Source organism: Actinia tenebrosa, unplaced genomic scaffold (assembly GCF_029948245.1).
Source record: "Actinia tenebrosa isolate PJP-AT-01 unplaced genomic scaffold, QUT_ActTen_1.0 PGA_scaffold1__47_contigs__length_23844297, whole genome shotgun sequence".
Classification (NCBI taxonomy): Eukaryota; Metazoa; Cnidaria; class Anthozoa; order Actiniaria; family Actiniidae; genus Actinia; species Actinia tenebrosa.
The window spans coordinates 16,826,517-16,842,504 of NW_028292578.1; the positions used below are offsets into that span (position 1 = coordinate 16,826,517).

Genomic DNA, 15,988 nt, shown 5'->3' on the forward strand with positions numbered 1-15,988 from the left:
TAGAGGATTTTGAGGTTCACTGCAGTAAGTTAAATACTATTTTATTTGTTCTGTCCTATCAAAGACAATAAGCAATCTTGGTTGTACGAATAATCATAGATATTACAAAATTTGACATGATGAATGCTAAGTACTGTGGCAATACAAGCAGAACCTTTGTTACAGAGTGTTACATTTACCAGTAAAATACACACTAATAATTATGAAATATCTTTCTCTTACTCATTATTTATGAGGAAAGGAGCCAATCCCATTGATGTATTTGGACCACATGATGCTACTGGAAACTAAGAAAAGATTCTGTAGTAACTGCAATGAACTAGGACTGAATTAATTTTGTTCCAGCTACTCCAAGTCAAATAATTAATGAGCATGAGAAGTCATTTCAAAGCCTCCAATATCGGACTGGACGAGATTTCAAGTCCGCGCAATTAGTTCCAGTCCTTGGCTTTGCCTTGGACTGTAACTAATTATTGCTTGGACTTGAAATCTTGTCCAGTCCGATATTGGAGGCTTTGAAATATTACATGAAGTGTTGTGTTATCTCAGTTATCTTAACCTATAAAGTTAAGTGTTTCAGTACATAAACATTTTACTAATATTTCTATTGCTTTTTCTTAGTTCTGCAAACTTTATATCAAACTTCTCCCATTTCAGGTTACAGTTAAACCTTTTGTCCCAACACACAAATATTCTGGTCTAGTCAGGATTCCCAGAGTCTTTTCCTCATCTTACTTCCCTACTTCCTTCCTTCTTGAGGTCAAAGTTTTTAAGTAGCATTTTCAAGGTAGCTGCATCAGCTCAAACCTAAACCTGCTTCTTGTAGGTATTTCTGTAAGAATGTAACGGCATCCTGATGCAGTTTTTCAGTTATAATTGGCATTACCTACGAAAATTGACAAGCCATGAGTTTAAGATTAATTTTCAAAGCTTTACAGTAGAATTCCTACAGCTCTGCATTTTTCAAATTTAAGTTGGATTTGTAGTGGACATGTAATGGAAATATCCCAGGATGGTTTGTTGTAAAGCAAGGTGAATGTGTTGTTAACTGTTTGACTACAAATCTCACTGAAGTTTGAAAAAAGGTAGCCATACGAGGAAAATCTAGTAAGAGAATGTTGCAAATAAGTAGAAAATCCAAATTAAGTTTTACTAGTGATTTCCAGGAAATTGTGGTGATTATACCAAATGTTACCTTTCCTGGGTTTGCCTGTGAAAGAGTCACCAGTGACTGGACTAGATACAGTTTAGCATTGGGAATGCCTCCTCCAAACGGATCATTCTCATTTTTACCAGCATATATTAACTTGGAGTAAGCTGTCTGATATCCTGTCGGGAGGAAATCAAAATTGTTATGGATTTTAAACATGACATCAAGCCAGTGTAGAATGGTACCCATTATTTTATTGAATAACTAGATAGTGTAAAAAAAAAAAGAAGGAAAGAAGGTAGGAGGAATAAGGAAGAAAAGAAAAATAAGGCAATAATCTTGAATAAATGGATGGATGGACGAATTGATGGATGAATGGAGTGATTGATGGAAAAGGATGGATGCGTGAAAAATGGTAGGGTGAAGGAATGGATGATTGGATAAATAAATGGATGGGAGTACAAATGGATAGATGGGAAGTTGGATGGATAGATGGGTGGGTGGGTGGATGATGTAATGGATGCCTGCATGGATGGGTGGATTAATAGATATGTGGATGGATGGGTAAATGAATGGGACATTATCCAAATAAAGCAGCTTCAGATGACTCGTTCTCTTCTCATTCAGTCCCACTCTGAGTTTTTTTTAAAAAGTCTTTATTTTTGAAGCATTAGAAGGCTACTTTCGTACCTGGTGTGTCCTCTATCTCAATAAAGTGCTCATCATCTGGAACAGAATCATCTTTTGGAAGTTCAAATACTTGAATCAATGCTTGTAGTAACCGGCCCCTAAAAAGCCAACCAAAATGCAAAATTAGCAACAAATTTTCTATAAAAGCAGAATTTTACATTACAATGGACCATTCCCATACTACCAAATGAATCATGCTACAGACTCAAGAGGTATTAAGGGAGCATTTAGTCCTTTAGTTATCTTTGAAATGCCAGGGACAGTGGAATATAGTTTTGAGTTGGGTGCCTAACTGGCAAGGGAATATTGTTAGGGGTGGGGGGAGGGGAGGGGTGGGGGTGAGGGATAAAGACTCCTTGCCTTGGAAATCCCTGTATGCATGGTTGACAGCAGAAATGAAGGCAACTGAATTCTTCTAGAAAACAGAAAAAAATTCAAAGCCTCAACTAATTCTTACCAGTGATCTGGATATCTTGACCAAGTTGCTGTTGGTTCACACAGTAGTTTGGTTATACCCACAGCACATATTTTTCTTTCCATGTCACCTGAGACCTGAGTGGATGTAAAAATATATTCCTTTTACTTATCCACACTCTTCTTTACATAAATGAATATCTAAAATCTAAGTAACAGCAAACAACATGACCCCTAAATCAGTGTTGGTAGGGTTTTGGTAGGTTGTCAATAGGATAACAGTAGCTTGGCTGTAGGGCACTATATATTGTCTGTAGGGTGTCAGCAGGTTGTTAGTAGGGTATCACTTGGTTGTTAATAGGGTATCCGTAGGTTGTTAATAGGGTATAAGTAGTTTTGTCAGTGGGTGGAGGGGGACTGTGGAGGGTATGTTGTCAGCATGGCTTATACCAGTGTTGATAGATTGTTGGGGGGCATTAATTAGTCTTATTATTCAAGTTGTTACAAAACAAATGCATTTCTTATTTTGATACCTTCTGAATATCAGGGATGAAATACTTTTCAATTATTGTCCCAAATAGTCTGTAAAAATAAGAATTTGTAAAAATTGTTGTCAGTGTGGAAGATGGTGATAATTAATTTTCGTTTGAGAATAGAACATAACTTACTTTGGTTGAATGCCATCAACAATATCAATGAGGTCTGTCCCAGTGTTCTTGACAGCATATAAACAGAAAAACTCAAGAAGACCTATTGATGCAAAATTATAGTTATTTGAAACCTTTTTCTAATACTAATAAGTAGTGTGGAGAGGAGAGGAGAGGAGAGGAGAGGAGAGGAGAGGAGAGGAGAGGAGAGGAGAGGAGTTCTAGACAGGAGGTGACAAAATTTCAATCAAACTTACCTTTGACAAATTTTGTAGTCTTGGAGCTCTGAAGGCGATGGAAAAGCAATATGAAGATTTTAGGTATGTAGTTGACAAGGACCACCCTTGAACAAGATCAAATCATAAAGTTAAAATTATTTCTTAGGGATACGAAATTGCAAGCCAAGCATGTCAGGTTAATTCTGGCTATGATGAAAATAAAAAGCCCTGTGAAGATTGGTGCCTGGTTCAATTCAGGTGATTGCTCACTCATAAATTGAACCCTGAAACAGCCTCTGGGCTGATCAAAATCAGGACATGACTAATTTCCAGATCAAATTGGAATTTAGCTTGTTAGTTTTTGCAGAGGGAAAAAACCTGAGAACTCAGAGAAAATTCCATGAATCAAGGGAGAGATATAATGCAGAGTTTGGTTATCAAGACCCCAGAGGTGAGAGACAAGCGCACTACTGCTACTCCACATTTAATTCCATAAGAATAATCCCTTTCCATAAAACAGTTTAGCTAAGTATTACACTCACCTGTCCATGTTTTCAACCATACTACTCAGTAAATAGAATCCTTCATGGTCATTCAATTTTGATGCAATAAGCTTTTGAAACACACCCAGAATAGCATCCTGAAGAAAGAAAACACTTGACAATACTGATGCTTAAAGTCCCTATTATCAATGGTGATCAGCAATGGTTGGTCCAGCTGCCTCAATAAACAGCAGTTATCAACAATGTCCAGCCGCCATGTCTAGATCAATCCATTGGTGGACCATTATTGGTCAATTAATCTACACTTAGCTGCTTTGAGAACACAACATTTTGATTCTAATGGGTAATAAAATTAATCTTACCAAACTGTTACTAGCTATTATCAGCTTACTGCCCTTTTGGATATAAGCCTGTAACAGCCTCACTAACGGTGGAATATTCCCTGCCAGTCATAAGAGAGTATATTATTAATTAGTATAATTAAAGAGTTTTGTGTGCTGTGATTGGGGTTATTCACCTAAGGCTTAGTGAATATGAGGAATAATTACCTTGCTGTTCAAAGACTTGTGCCTCTATAAATATTCCCAATATTCACTTTGCCTTTGGCAAATAATTTTCAATAATCCAGTTTCAAATATCTGTTGCTGAGTGGTAGCATCAATTTTGCTTAAAAATACTTGATTGTTCCGGCATGAAACACACTTAACTGCTGGTACTTGTGAATATGTTAACACTGAAATGAGGCTACTACTGAAGTACCTGTACGTTCCCATAGTAAAGGAGTCAGCAATAATGGGAAAAGCTGCATATATGGTTCAGGAATGTCATCCAGTCGAATCTCCAGCAACAGCGATAACACTTGGAATACATAAGGTAGGAATTCTAAATAGAAAAACAATAAAGATCAGGAACATAAATGAATAAATGACATTAAAACAGCCACTGAAATTAAGATTTGCAAAATCTAAGACAGCAATGCCAAGACATTAAAGTAGATATAACTAGCTAAAAACTAGTGTGAGCTGCGTCGGTGTTTCTAATGAAACAGTAATGATAAAAAGGTTTCAGACGCTAGTCCTTCGCCGGAGTAAAAGAGAAAGAGGTGGTAGAAAGGAGTGTTTATATGATAGAATAAGATAAAAGAAACCAATGGGAACAAGGTATTAAGGCATTAAAGTATTTAAGTCAACTGACCCACAGGGAAGACAGACCTTGAAGGAACAAAACCCCAAAAGCAAGTTATATACGCTTTAGGCTGATGTAACCATTGTAGATTTTGCAATCTTAAGTCCCCTAATTTATGACCAATTTATGATAGTATGAGAAACAGTAGAAAACCATAAAAACCATACCTGTCACATCATTGCTGAGGATTTCCTGGAAAATGGGAAAGAGGGCCAGCTCAAACTTTGCAACAAGTTGAGGGTTAGATGCACACGTGGTCCTGTATACAAAGTATTGAACACTATTAGTCAAATTAGAATATAACATCACTTCAAACTCATCAGTGAAGATGAGCTTGGAATAGCAGATGTTACAGTTACACTCCATTGCCTTCAATGGATTAATGCCTCAACCTCAAAAAAAAAGTTTGATGGCAAAAGTGTAACTATAAAATCTCCTATTAGGTGCTTTAGCTAGCTGTACTGGAAGTGCCAGTTCAAGCATGGCAAGGAGGTAACCATGGCAACCAATGATCCACCATCTAGCATCTCTCACACTGACAAGACTATCAATGGAGAACAGCCACATTAAATATGGCAAACACTGTCTCAACCAAAACAGGGGCTAAAAAGTGCCAGTGCTATAGGTATTTGGCTTTTTTTTTTATCATATGTCTGACCAGGGGCGGGACCAAGAATAGGGAGGGGCTGGCAAGGGTGTATACTTCCCACTTCTTGCTAATAAGTTCTACTAGATTTCCAATTCTTAGCCCCTCAGTTTTTAGTCTTGCGTACACTAGTCTGCTACTAAGCCCACCCCTACTTTTTAGGGTGTTGTATGATCCTTGTATTGATATTTCATTTTTACATAAAATAAATTAATACTTCGTTCACCAGGGTGTAGAAAGATACTGTGAGGGAAACTAAGTTTCTGCAATGTTGTGAACATAAAACAAGTGAACCAACCAGAGCATGGAATCTAGATCCCTAAGGAATACTGTCCATTGCACTTATAATGAGACTAATATGAATGCACTGGCTATAATTATAATTACTGGTAACACAGGTAAGAAAAAGAGAAAACCAACAATACCTGACCATACAGCAAATACTCTCAAACAAGTAATGGTTAAAGTGGGGCTTACTGGGATTCTGAAAGGTGACAAACAGTTGAGTTACTACAGTAATATATTCCCATTTAATAATGCATTATGTAATATGCCATTCAGAGATTCTGGAAAAAACAGTGGCAAGTTAGCATTGCAGTGCATTGTGGGGCTGTTTTTGGACATTTCCAAGATGTTGTCTATTTCATTCCCTAAGATGATCCCATAATGCACTGAAATGCTAAGTCGACCCAGTTTTTGCCTCAAATTTGGCTAATAAGTACTTACCTTTGCAACTAACACAAGCTTTTCAGATATCTTAAGCAAAACAGGATCCAGGAATGGTAAAATGGTTTCTTGTAGTAGGGACAGTGTCCTCATTATTGCTGGTGAAAATATATTCATAGGTTGTAGACTATTAGAAGTAGTATTGTTTAGAGTAACATTTGGTTACATCTGTTTTACACCGCTAAAACTTAGTGTAAGCATGTTGCACATGATAGTTGTGGGGGAAGTGTGTAAATGGACTTTAAGGATGGTATGTGGTCTGAAATAGCACAAGGTAAAGAAGTCTATTCAAACCTTTCATGACATATTCATTTTCCTCAGAGCCATGTATGGTGAGAGTACCAAACAAATTCTGAATTAAGTCATTGACAATAGGAGTAACTTCTTCTTTAGTTATTCTAAAAAATAATGTATGAAAAGTATGATTAATTTACGATATTTAATATAAATACACATGGAATGAATGAATGGATAGATAGATGGGTGGATGAATGGAATGGGATGAATATGTGGATAGATAAGGTAGAAAGGATGGATGGGATGCATGAATGATTGAATCGCCAGCAGATGGATGGAAAAAGACAGGATGGATGGATGAGAAGCATGAAATGATTGAATGGATGGATAAATGAAATGAATATATATGGAGGTATAAAATAGAATGGATGGATGGAATGGATGTCATGCATATGGATCGATGGATGTATGGGATAGAGGGATGGATGAATGGATAAATGGAAGCATAGTCAATTGGTTGGGTTGCCAAGACAGAAAACGGGAAGGACTGAACTGTGCAGGCAATAATTACACCCTTAATACTGTATATTTTTGCACACATGGTTACTTACGGTACTCCTCCACCAGGATTCTTGAGTGTAAGAAGTCTCTCCAAGCAGTGCGCAGCATAGGTATGCACAACCATACTTTTAGCCTTGAGGTGTTGCATTAGAATTGGTATCGTATTCACTAATATCTCACGAGAAAGCTGTTAATAAATAAAGGAACAACTTTATACTTCTTGTGTAACTTTGGCAATCCAGTAGAATCAACTACATGGTTTACAGACCATGCCTTAACAGAATCTTTCATTGCTATAGCTCAACATTGAATGTTGATTGTATGGAATTGCTGAATTTAAGCAGAAAGTAAATTTGAAGTTCGGCAACAAATTTCATGGTGAACTTCAAAAGCAAGACTTGAACTTTGTAATGAACTTCAGAATCCAGTCATCAAAAGTTATGTGAAAGGCACTATAAAAGCCAAGAAATAAGTACTAATACTGTCGGGAATGTTTAACTTACCATACTTCTAAATGTTATAACATACTTAATGGAGTCTGCCTTCAGGACAGGATGTTCGTCAACTGATGATTAAAGCAATATAAATTTAGTTAATAATGCTGTCGGTGGTATATATTACAGTCATGATGCCCCCTTGTCATGACTCCATCATGACGCCCCCCTGCATACCACGGCACCCCTATTCTGTACTACCATGACGTCCCCAGTATAAACCATGACACCCCTAGTCTCTATTATCACTCATTTGATAAGAAGTTTAACGATTTGAGTTATATTCAATAGTATAAATCCAAGCATGTCAAAAAAATATGGAATTGGAAAAAAGTTGATAACAAAATTCGGTAAGTCCGATGAATTAAGGTTTAATTAGAAGGAATGATTTCATACAAGCGTGAAATGCTTATGGTACATTCTGACAAGGTCCTGGTATGGTATTAACAGCCAATCATATTTTGGGAGGTTACCGTTCATCTTATCATAATTCTTGGACAATGCACAATGGAGTACAAGTAGAGTCACATGAAATCTGCTTTGTGGCAATAACTACCACAACCACAACAACAACAACAACAACTTATTTTGATTCATCCTCATTTTTTATAAATGGAAATTAAAAAAAAAATTCTTTCCACTGGTTAGCCACTTTTTTTCTCCCATTGTTTTCTCCCATTTTTCTCTTCCTCAACATCAAACTTCTTTCAATATTCCTCTAAATCATGAAATATTTGTTAAGGTTAATGGTACAAAATCTTACCATTCTTTCTCTCAAGCTCAGGATAAATGTATTTGGTGTAAAAGTCCTGCAAGTTGAAGAACTCGCTTGCTTTTGTGGTGCCATGCTGTAGGTACAAAGTACAACAATTTAGGTAGTCATCTTAACTTAACGACATAATTTTTCCAAGAATCATTCTTATATTGGTTCTAATTAAAGATGTTGAACCTCCATTTACTTTCTTCCCTTCCCTTTCTCATTTGTTTATTCATTTAGTGTAGCTTTTGTCATCTATGAGCAATAATAAAATAATAAAAGGTGAGGACAATATACCTTTGCAGTTTGTTTTTTAGATGCCAGTGAGGTGACTAGGAAGATAGCAGCATCCTTGGACTTCCAGTTCTTTTGATTGGATGTCTGGTATTGCTGTCATACAAAAGAAGTGTGTAAATAAATAAAATGGTCCTTGTTTTACCTGTGAAGCACTTAATAACCAGTGGCTAACAAACCTGTGGCACTTGTTCCATGATCGAATTGAAATTTAGAAGTTGAGTTTTTACGGAGGGAGGAAAACTGGATAACCCTGAGAAAAACTCTTGAAGCACAGGAGAGAACCAACTAGGATCTCTACAGAACGCAAGATTTCATAACAGTTATTTTATGAGAAAAATTGGGAAGCACAGGTAGAGTGACTGCTAATGCGCCTCTGCCTCTCACTAATGCAACCTGGTTTGAGCCTTTTGAGAACCAGGTTCTCTGGTTTTTCCTCCCACCACAAAAATCAACTTCTTAATTCTAATTCAATTTATGAGCTGCCTTATCAATTAAGTTGCAACACCTGTTCTTAAGGCCATCCACTCCGGAGTGGTAAATGCACTGGATTTAGATTATAGATTATCTTACCTCCAACAATACCATCACATAATGATGAAATATAGCAGTAACTGGTTGTTCATGGAACTTTGATAAGCCTCTCACGAGGTCACATGCAGCTCTTCTTCTGGTATCGACATCTAAAAGAGAAAAGCAACAGTCACAAGGTGAAGTACTCCCAGCAACAAATTCAGGCAACTTGACACACAGCATTGCCATGGAGTACTCAATGTATATGCCACTCATATCAGCACTCCGTATGCTACAAACTTGGTGTCTATAGTTTTATCTCAAGCATCTGAGTTTTGGCTTGCATCATCGTGTGATGGCAGCCAAGTTGAGTGGTAGCAACAGAACAATCATTTTACATGACAAAGAATTCACATTATGAGACCCATGAATAAGAGTATTTCGCAAGAAGATGGTAAATACAGTTTAACATTGTAGATACAGTCTGATAGGGCATAAAATTCAATACCTGATCCTTCTATATCTCGTCTGATGTATTCTTCTGGATTATCTTCAAATATCTCCTCATCTTCATCTGGAAGTAAAGAATCATTCTATCAAGATTTTAACCACAATAGACCTATCCCGAATTCGCTTGACTGACCACAAAATAATGGTTTCAAGTCTAGGTTGAACTTGATGAACAAAATGATAAAGTCCAGTCTTGACTTCAAACCATTGTTTCGTGGTCAGTCAAGTTAATTCAGGAGAGGTCTATTGGGATGCTGCTGGAAAACTTGAGAACCTGGCCTGAAAACAAATCTGCTTTATGCTGTGGTTTCCTAGATGCTAGCCTCATATTCTCTCATCTCTAGATCTGAGTATCTTAAAAGCAAAAACTGTCTTATATTTCCCAAATCTAATTACCAACCTCTGAACTCCATGTTGGGAACAATCACTTTTTCACAAATACTCTGTAAGGTGTCTTGAGCTTCAAATAGGTTCTTGTAGTTAGGCCTTTCAGTTACTGAGGCTAGGAACTGGATGGCATTGCTAACAAGCTAAGGTTGGAAAAAACAATTAAGACATTAAGATCATTAATAAACCATTTAATTCATTTCTAAGAGATGTAATAATAATAATAATTATAAAAATAATAATAATAACATTAACATAGTGTTTAACATAGTTATTAACATAGTGTTTGACTTTCTTGCAGGACATCACGAACAGCTAAGAAAAGACCTAAGAACACACTTAAAATACAGACAGGGAAGTGAACTTTCTTATAGAACACTGCCAGAAATGGATTTTAAGCCCGAACTGTAATATAGTTAAGAAATTCTATGAATATGCATAAACTGAAGAAAGGATTATAAAAAATGATGAACTTAACCAGCCTAGACTAATAGTCCGCTGGTCAATGTAAACATGATATATACAGACAAAAAAAACTTGCCATAATAATAATAATAATAATAATAATAATAATAATAATAATAATGATAATAATAATAGTAATAACAATAATGATAATGAAGATGATAATGGCTTTTATTTAAACATAAATTATGTGGTTTGAACAAAACAAGGCACATTATAGCCCAGAGGATAGATAGAGGAAAACACTCATTCATGTGTTTAAAATGGGTTGAAAGAATAAAGTTAAACTTACCAGATCATGCTTGACGTGTGATCCTGTTGTTATTAGCAAGTTCCAGATGGCTTTTACAAATTCAGGGAGATAGGACTACAGAGAAAAAAGATTCGAAAGATTTTTTTTGGATTTGATCAAGTTTTCCAAAAATATGGGTAAAATGTTTTTTTTTATTGCAATAAATGACTATATTTCATGGCAATTATTGACCTCTTTACATTGTTTTACATGTACATTAACATAAAATGTTTTTCCATTTCAGTCCACATGTCATTTTCTTGAGAATAAGATTCTATGTTTAACTTGTATCCATATTTATGTGTCTTTTCAATGTGCAACTGTTAAACAAAGAAAACATACTCTAGGGAATGACACATGGTCTGAAATGGGAAAACACTACGTACATCCACGGTAATAATTGATAAGTATACCTCAAATTCTTCATCATATTTCTGGGCGTAAAGTGCAACATTGTCACAAATTTGTGACTTGACAAGTTCCAGAAGGCTGGCATCTTCGCGATCCTGATATCAAAATAAATTGCAATATTAGTATGGTTTCAAAGGCTGAAAATGAGGTAAATTTGGAGATAAGAGATGGTCTGGTTTCACACTGTTCAGTAGCACAATTATATATACTTTCAGGTCATTGTACTCAGATAGAGTATATGACGAGAATTTTTTTGAAGTCATACTTCCTTTAATCAATTTGTACCCCTTAATATAACGAAGATTAACCAGTCAGTTGGTCATTTGTTAGATGAAACATTGTAGTCCTTTATAACATAGCATGAAATATATCTTTGCTTGGTCACTATTATTTTCTCTTTCTTTTCACCCTGGGAATGATGGGAAACACAAAAAACCTGATTTCACGGCACATGGGTCAACGTCAAAAAGGTGAATTATTGATAGAGTCAGTGAGAAATATTTGACTTGATAATTAGTGATGTTGACTTACTTCTGGGTCAAGTATCTTGTTGTCAAGTGACAGCAGTATGAGGAAATTCTTCATCCAAACTTCCATGTTGTCCTCAAAATGCTCTGGTAAATCCTGCCAAGACAATTGCAAGGAGCAACAATTTAAATGAAAATCTCTCTGGAATACAGCGGTGATTTATTAACCTTTAAATGATCACTTTTCATTTAGACGGACTGGAGTTTTGGATATATAGTCAAGGTTACTAGGCAACTAACCATGGAAATGTAAAATTAAACCAATGACTGTATACAAAATCGAGCTTGTTTGTCATGCAGCAGTCAATGTTTATTCTCATGAGAATTAAATCCTGTGTTCTGCGGCTGTGCAAACTCTTCCTAAAGTGTTTGAAGGCATGGCTAGCTGGGCAAAAATCTTATTTAATAGGCAACATGGCTGCTGCATAAGAAAAGACTATTGTGGATCAGTTCTTTAGAGCAGAGTTTGCACATCTTTGTAATGGCAGAGCACACAGCCTGGCACATGCATAGCACTGCCACATTGGAGAATTGACAGCACCCCTTGATCTAAGCACAACCACTAAGATACAACTGAGCCAGTGAAAATGCTTGGACATAGTACCATCTTAGCATAACCTCTTAAGATTATGCACATTTAAGAACACTGCAGGTGAAAAGGGCATCTCTGCCACTGTTCTAGCATTTTACGTATAGTGCACATGCTACTTCAGGACATCTTTTTGCAGGCCACTGCATACTAAGGTCTGCCAGTTAAATGGGCTTACCTGAAAGTTTAGACTGTAGAAAAGCTTGCATATAAGAAGAATAGAGCTGAAGATAACTTGTAGAGTCTTGTGATCCCCACCACATTTATTTGCATTCTCCAAAATGGCCTAAAAACATAAAACATGTTGAAGCCTATAGACTAAAGAGCACGGTCTTTCTCCTCACCAACTTCATGGTCACCCATACATCGCATGACTTCACAAAATACGACCAATCCAAGAGCAATAGTATAAATATATATGAAATGGTTAGCAGAGTCATTGCATATTGGGAGGGGTCTTGGCATAGGGGGTCATGTAAGGGACCAGTCATCATTTATGTAAGAAGGAGGGGGGGTGGGGGATGAGAGGGGAAATGTTTTTGATGTAAAAACTTTTCCAGACCCCAGGATACCTAATAGCATTCATGTTTTTCACGTACCTCCTTCAATCGTTTAAAACATCCTCCCAATCCTCCTTTTGACCTTTCAAAGCCCCCCATTTTCCACTAAAAAGTTTTTAGGGCCTCCCATTTTCTCCTCTCACCCCCCCCCCCCCCTCTTCTAACTTAAATAATGAATGGTCCTCAAATGGGGGGTTATGACCAGTCACCAACTAAAAAGCATAAATTCAATCAGAGTTTTATTATGCACTCCCCAGAAAGTAATAAAATCTGCTGTAATTGTGATATATATATCTCTCTTTACGTCGATATATAGATCTAACTTTACTTTAAATACTGATAGAAAATAACTAAAGTTTAAATATTTCTAGATTATTGTTACAGTACCTTGAACAGGTTTGTTAGTGGCTGAGCGAACTGTTCCAAAACTAACTTGATTTCCTCCCAAAGCTCTTGTGATTTGAACTCGTGCCGATACCTGAGGATAAATAATTAATGCAAGGCAAAATACATTACTGAGTATACAACATGAAGTGGGATGAAAATATATTTTGAATTATTGGCTAAAACAAACCTTTTAAATAAAGAGTGTGCAGTGACTAGGACTCCATTAATGATGTGAAAATCACCACTTTCAAGTCTCTTGACCATTTCCTAATAAAATAGATGTGAAATATTTATTAACAAACCTTTCAGAGATATTAAAATAAATAGAAAAAGAACAAATGGGAAATGGAATGAGTAATGAAGATTAGGAATGTAGGAAGGTCTCATCAGTCTATAGAGGGGGCTTTGTATCATTTTCCTGCCAAATCCACATGAAAGCAAACTTTCAGGCGGGCATGTGCATGTGCCCCCCCCCCCCCCCCCCCCATCCAAATTAATGGAGATAAAAACAAGTACTAAGTACTACTTACAGGTAAAAGGGTGTCCCATTTCTTTGGAAAATCTTCATGTCCAATGATACTGATAGCATCACTTAACTAAACAAACATCAAGCACCAAATTATTGTAAAAAAAACATTTATAGTCATGGTACAGTATATCAATATTTATAGGGTTTTATTCAAGAAAGAGTTTCTTTCTACATGTAGTGTACCTGTTTTTGCAGTTTCTCTGGACTCTTCAGCATTAAATCAACTATTTCTCTTTTCACTACAGATAGAAGAATGAAAAAATCTCATTAACTAGGAGATATGAAAATTACTATACCACTCATTCCAGACTTCTGCTTTTTAGCCATCATACATGTAATATCAATGCTCTGAGTCTAGTTATTTTGCAGATTTTCAGATGTCAAAAACCAAGACATTTAGAGTTACAGAGCTACATTAGAGGTCAATGCCAGGGCTTTCAGAATGTTTTGGTGTAGGTGGATTATAAGTCAGAAGTAGCTGGCTGTGATCCGATGCAAAGAACAGAAGGTATTTAATAGAAAAGAAAAAGTAGCTGGAGGTTAACTTCAAAGCAATCGCCAGAGCTCCTGCAACAGCCAGCTTATTCTGAAAGCCCATTACCGAACTATGAAAATGGGATAGGAAGATGGAGCTGTCATCTTCTTAGATAAAAGCATAATATATATATATAATAATAAATTGCTCACCTGCAGCTCTATCTGCTTCATTTATTTTAATTGGTTCTCCTTCAATCTATTAATTTTAATAAATAAATAACTTTTAATAATTTTAGAGGTTATAGTCTTAATTAATTCCTGCAGAATATTCAAATTTCAAAGTGTATTGTTGAAGTTGTGCAATCCTTACTTTACTTTGCGAACATTCTAATACTGAAATGAGACCAACTCTGGGCAAATGAGACTGTTAAGGGACAAACTAATATAATATGAATTTGAAAATGGCCTATTCTTCGTAATATAAATCATACTTTGTAAGCTATTACTTACAATTCTCCAGCATCTTTTAACCATGTTTTTAAATGTAACGGTAGCACACACTCTTATGGTCATATCCACATTCTGATTGTTTGTGATCTTTAGCAACATAATAGCAAAGTTAGGTGTTCCCTCCACTGATTCAAGAAACTTCTCAGCTATACAAACACAGAGGAATAAAAAAAAGTTACTCAAGTGCCAATGCATTCATCTACTATTCTGCTCCTCTAAGGTGAAAGAGGAGAGCAAGGGAAATGAATTTTGAGTTGGCTAAGGAGGGCTACTGTGAAAGGAAAACGAAGGGAAGGGAACAGAGGGATAGGAAGGGAAAGATGTTTAATTTTAGACCACTTCCGTGATATACTTCACTTGTCATGCACAAAGATTTACGGTATATATGACTTACACTCTGCTAACACCCAAAAAAGTATGTTAATCTCTAAAGTTACGTACATAAGTTACGTACATTCTGATTATCTAGGTTTCAACCATGTAACATTTAAAATTTTAGTTTAAATACTCGTACACTATTTATCTAATCAACATCTCTTTGTCAGATCGACTCGTTTTCGCCATGTTTCGTAGTAATCTAATCAAGATTATTTGTACAAATTTCCAAGAAAGCTTGTACAAGTCGACACAAACAAAAAGTTAGCCAAACTAATTCTAAAATGATGTGTAGTTCTTTCGTTAAGCCCTGTAAAGTGTTCATTAATCCACAAAAGTATGTTAAACAAGCAAATTTTGTTGTAGAGAAGTAGTTTTTCGAATCGTATAAACGTTCAACTCACCCTGTTTTCTTATCGTTGTGTCGGGAGACAACGTCTGCTGCAAATATCCCACAAGGGTCTGTAAATCCGAGTCCATTTTGAACAGAAGTCTTTAATACAACATGCAGAATCCTTTATGGTGGTTCAGAGTTCGATTGGCGAATGCCAAAGTGAATTAAACGTTGAAGTTTTGAATGAAGATCTTTTTAGTCTTTTTAGCTCACGTTTTGAAATGTCAAGACTTTGAGCGGGATCTACCGAGCTGATCACGTGTGCTGCCTATGGAACCAGGTCAACACAGGGATACCACTCATAACCTTTAAACTCTCAGATTAATCGGAAGGGCGTACGTACGCGAAGGATATTTATTGTCAAATATTGAATTGCTTAACGACAATAATAAAACAACTAAATGAAATGGTGGACAAAACCTAGACATATCAGTTGGGGGCACCGAGTTATTTGTTTAAAATATCTAGTGTCGTCGTTTGCTTAAAACTTTTTAAAAATGTATCAGTTACCCACACCACACTCCACCCCCAAAAAACCAA

At 36.2% G+C, this 15,988-nt stretch overlaps 1 protein-coding gene across 1 annotated transcript; it reads right to left on the bottom strand.

Moving 5' to 3' along the window:
* Positions 1 to 24: 24 nt before the first annotated feature.
* LOC116290462 (exportin-2) lies at positions 25 to 15,684 on the bottom strand. The gene is made up of 32 exons (XM_031697492.2): positions 15,459 to 15,684; positions 14,680 to 14,825; positions 14,380 to 14,425; positions 13,876 to 13,931; positions 13,694 to 13,759; positions 13,351 to 13,430; positions 13,164 to 13,254; positions 12,395 to 12,502; positions 11,632 to 11,724; positions 11,103 to 11,195; positions 10,690 to 10,764; positions 9,946 to 10,075; positions 9,544 to 9,609; positions 9,096 to 9,205; positions 8,526 to 8,618; positions 8,235 to 8,319; positions 7,481 to 7,542; positions 7,028 to 7,164; positions 6,474 to 6,577; positions 6,180 to 6,277; positions 5,879 to 5,937; positions 4,975 to 5,066; positions 4,382 to 4,504; positions 3,985 to 4,064; positions 3,662 to 3,759; positions 3,159 to 3,244; positions 2,923 to 3,004; positions 2,788 to 2,836; positions 2,298 to 2,392; positions 1,841 to 1,938; positions 1,196 to 1,329; positions 25 to 886 (listed from the first exon to the last, which is right to left on the bottom strand). The coding sequence occupies exons 1-32, from the start codon at positions 15,532 to 15,534 to the stop codon at positions 797 to 799; spliced, it is 2,901 nt and encodes a 966-aa protein (XP_031553352.1). The 5' UTR covers positions 15,535 to 15,684; the 3' UTR covers positions 25 to 796.
* Between the last annotated feature and the right edge of the window lie 304 nt (positions 15,685 to 15,988).

What these genes read in the sequence shown, in the direction of transcription:
- LOC116290462 (XM_031697492.2), bottom strand. Translation starts at nt 15,534, where the DNA reads ATGGACTCGGATTTACAGACCCTTGTGGGATATTTGCAGCAGACGTTG. An exon ending in ACGAGATATAGAAGGATCAG is followed by an intron (nt 9,206 to 9,543) that starts GTATTGAATTTT and finishes TTTCTCTTTTAG; the next exon opens with ATGTCGATACCAGAAGAAGA. An exon ending in GTTGATGGCATTCAACCAAA is followed by an intron (nt 2,837 to 2,922) that starts GTAAGTTATGTT and finishes TTATTTTTACAG; the next exon opens with ACTATTTGGGACAATAATTG.